This window comes from Trypanosoma conorhini (assembly GCF_003719485.1).
Source record: "Trypanosoma conorhini strain 025E chromosome Unknown Tco_14.4_contig_00317, whole genome shotgun sequence".
Taxonomy (NCBI): Eukaryota; Euglenozoa; class Kinetoplastea; order Trypanosomatida; family Trypanosomatidae; genus Trypanosoma; species Trypanosoma conorhini.
The window spans coordinates 1-2775 of record NW_021704404.1 but is presented as its reverse complement, the minus strand read 5'-3'; the positions used below and the strand labels follow the sequence as shown (position 1 = coordinate 2775).

The window sequence follows — 2775 nt, the reverse complement described above, 5'->3', positions numbered from 1 at the left end:
TTTTCTTTTTGTTACTCTCCTCTTCAAAGTTGTGTAGTTGCCATTTGCTCCTGAGCAAAATATATATATATATATTTATATATATTTATGTATGCATGTGTGTATGTATATATGTATATCGGTGTGTCTGCCTTGCAGATTTGACAGGGCGCGCGGTGTCTTGCTCTTGCCGTGTCGCGGGAGACGCCTCCGTTACCAGCCCGCACAGCGGAGAAGAATAGACGCGTGTCACACACACGCCACTGTTTCTCTGTCTGTACACCCGCAATGACGTGCATGGATGGCGGGTGCACGGCTGCTATATATATATATACATATACCTAGTTATTTATATATATATATATATTAGATATTACATCGTGTTTTTAACTTGCTATGGGCGGGGGTGAAGGCGCCGCGTGAGGAGTGAGTGCGCCCTGCAGCCAGCGTGATAAGTACGCGTCTGGGATGCAGTCGTGGTGTGTGTATATATTATATACATATGTATATGTACGCACATGCATGCATGTGTGTGCGTGCGCAAACAATGCCCGAGGGGAGACGGCGGGTGCGGCTGGGGTGCAAGCAGAGCAGGGGAGGGGACGCAGAGCTGGACCCTTCTCTTTCCGTGCCGCACCTGCTCTTTGCCCCCCCTCCCCCCACGTTGCCTCCTCCGTGCCAACGCACACCCACGTCAATGGGGTCATCGCAGGAGAGTCGAGGGAGGGGGAAGGGGGCACCGCATCGCTGTTGTTGTTGTGTTTGTTGGTGTGTGTGTGTTTATTTGTTCTTGTTGCAGCTTCATCGCCGCCCTGAGGTGCGTGCCCGTACCCGGTCTCCTTGCCGCCACTCACTGCATGTAACTTCCACTCCCCCCGCCGGACCCTCTCGCGTCGTCGCCCGCGGCGAGGGATCCTGCACGGTGCGTCGCCACCAGCGTGTTTCTTCGCCTCTCCCCCTTTGGAGTTCTTTTCGCTGCGTACATCGGCACGGCGCAGGGCGTGGGCCCCGGACTCTGACACCTGTGCGAGCGGAGAGGGAACGGCGGCGACGCCCTCCCCCCCCCCCCACCACACACACAGAGAGAACAGGGGAGCAAGAGAGAGAGGTAGAGGCAACGAAGAAAAAAAAAAAATAAATAACCGAAGAAGAAGGGAGGGGGAGACGGCCCCGCGCAATGACGCCGCATAGCAGCGACGCTGCCGCGAAGCCCGAGAGCGACGCGGCAACGCGGCTTGATTTTTATCTCCCGCCGCCCGACCACCGCGCGTACCGCCGTGGGAAGATTCAGCGGCTGCGCGACCAAATCACCGCGTGGCGCCGCCAGTCGCGGGGCGGCGTGGCCCAGACCTCCGCCAGGGGCGGCTCAGCGGACCTGCCGCTCTGGAAGGCGGCAAACGCCACTCCCACGCGGCGTAACGTGTCGCGGCACGAGAAGGTGCTCCTCCTCTCGCGCGTGGCGCCGACCCCGCGCAGCGGGCGGCGCACACCCTCCCCCGCCCCGCACGGGGACTCCCACGAGAAACCGCTACGCCTGGCGAGCTACACCAACACGCTCAACAGTAATACGCGCGCAACGCCGCTTCTCGGCCGAGTGACGGAGGTGCCGTACTTTCACGATCACACCATCTTTTGTCTGCCAAGAGACAGGCGCGCCGTTGCCGCGACGGCTGCTACTACGGCCGCCGCCTCCGTTGCGGCCGCTGAGACTTCTGGCACTTTGGACGACAGCGACGGGGCTCCGCGTGCGGAGCCGGGTGTTTGCTTCTGCTACGGCGTCACCTCAAACAGCGAGGAGATGGCACGCCACTGCGAGCATGCGAGCCCTGCGGGGAAGACAACCAACAGTGGGGCGACGCCCCCTGTGAAGAGTACAATTAGCAGCAGCTCTTTCAAGGAGACCGCCTCCTTCTCTTTTTCCTCGCCGGGGTCGAACGGCTTCAGGGCGGCCTCTGCCTCTGCCTCAGCCTCGGCGGCGGCGGCGTCGGTCTCGGCAAAGCGCAAGGCTCTCACGGTGGACTCGTCCTTTGCCACGAAGACGCAAAGCGTGGAGTTGGCCATGGCCGTGCACGCGGAGCGGACGCGGCGGAGCTCGACAATGCAGCGGCCGCAAAGCGAGAGCCTGCGTCAGCGCGTGTTTGAGCGGACGATGGAGATACCTATTGACTGGAGAGAGTTTGAGCGCCTGTCCTCAGGCTGCAAGGCGTCTCCTCCCGCCACACTGCTGGAGGAGCGCGCTAGTACCCCAAGCCTCGGCCACACCCGCCTCACCGCGACGTCCGCCACCGGCACCGAGGGCCGGGTGCCAATGCGGCTCTACAACATCTGCATGAAGCGGCGCCTGGCGAACTCGGAAGGCTCGATGGAGAAGGCTTCCAGCTTCCCGCGTCTTGGGACTCGCGTGACACTCTCCAAGTCATGGGTGTAATAACGGTAGAGCTGACGGCCATGTATGATTCGGGAAGCAAAGAAGAAAGCAACAAGGAAATGAAAAATAAAAAGAGAGCTGAAGAGGAAAAATAACAACAAACAAAAAAAAGGAAACAACTGAGCGGAACGAAAGCAATCCAAGAGCAACAGCAGAGCGAGTAGTAGGAGGGTTTTTAGTATGTAAATAATGCCACTTGGTTTTGCGCGCACGTCAATTTGTGTCTTGTGTGTGTGTGTTTGTTTGTGTGACGGACTCCGGTTTCTTTCGTAACTGCGGAGTTGCTTCCAGAAGCCACGCGTGGTGCTGGCTGCGGTGGGGAGGGATTTAACCTTAGCAGGAAATTTATTCTTTCCCAGTTGCCCATT

General features: G+C 58.8%; 1 protein-coding gene across 1 annotated transcript, besides 5 other annotated features; it reads left to right on the top strand.

Moving 5' to 3' along the window:
- Positions 1–59: 59 nt before the first annotated feature.
- Positions 60–130: a microsatellite.
- A 169-nt stretch (positions 131–299) lies between these two features.
- Positions 300–353: a microsatellite.
- A 112-nt stretch (positions 354–465) lies between these two features.
- Positions 466–492: a microsatellite.
- A 235-nt stretch (positions 493–727) lies between these two features.
- Positions 728–767: a microsatellite.
- Positions 768–1156: 389 nt separating this feature from the next.
- Positions 1157–2407, top strand: Tco025E_05429 (uncharacterized protein; the record flags this gene model as incomplete). The annotated part of the gene is made up of 1 exon (XM_029372328.1): positions 1157–2407. The coding sequence occupies one exon, from the start codon at positions 1157–1159 to the stop codon at positions 2405–2407; it is 1251 nt and encodes a 416-aa protein (XP_029227567.1).
- Positions 2408–2626: 219 nt separating this feature from the next.
- Positions 2627–2657: a microsatellite.
- Positions 2658–2775: the final 118 nt, after the last annotated feature.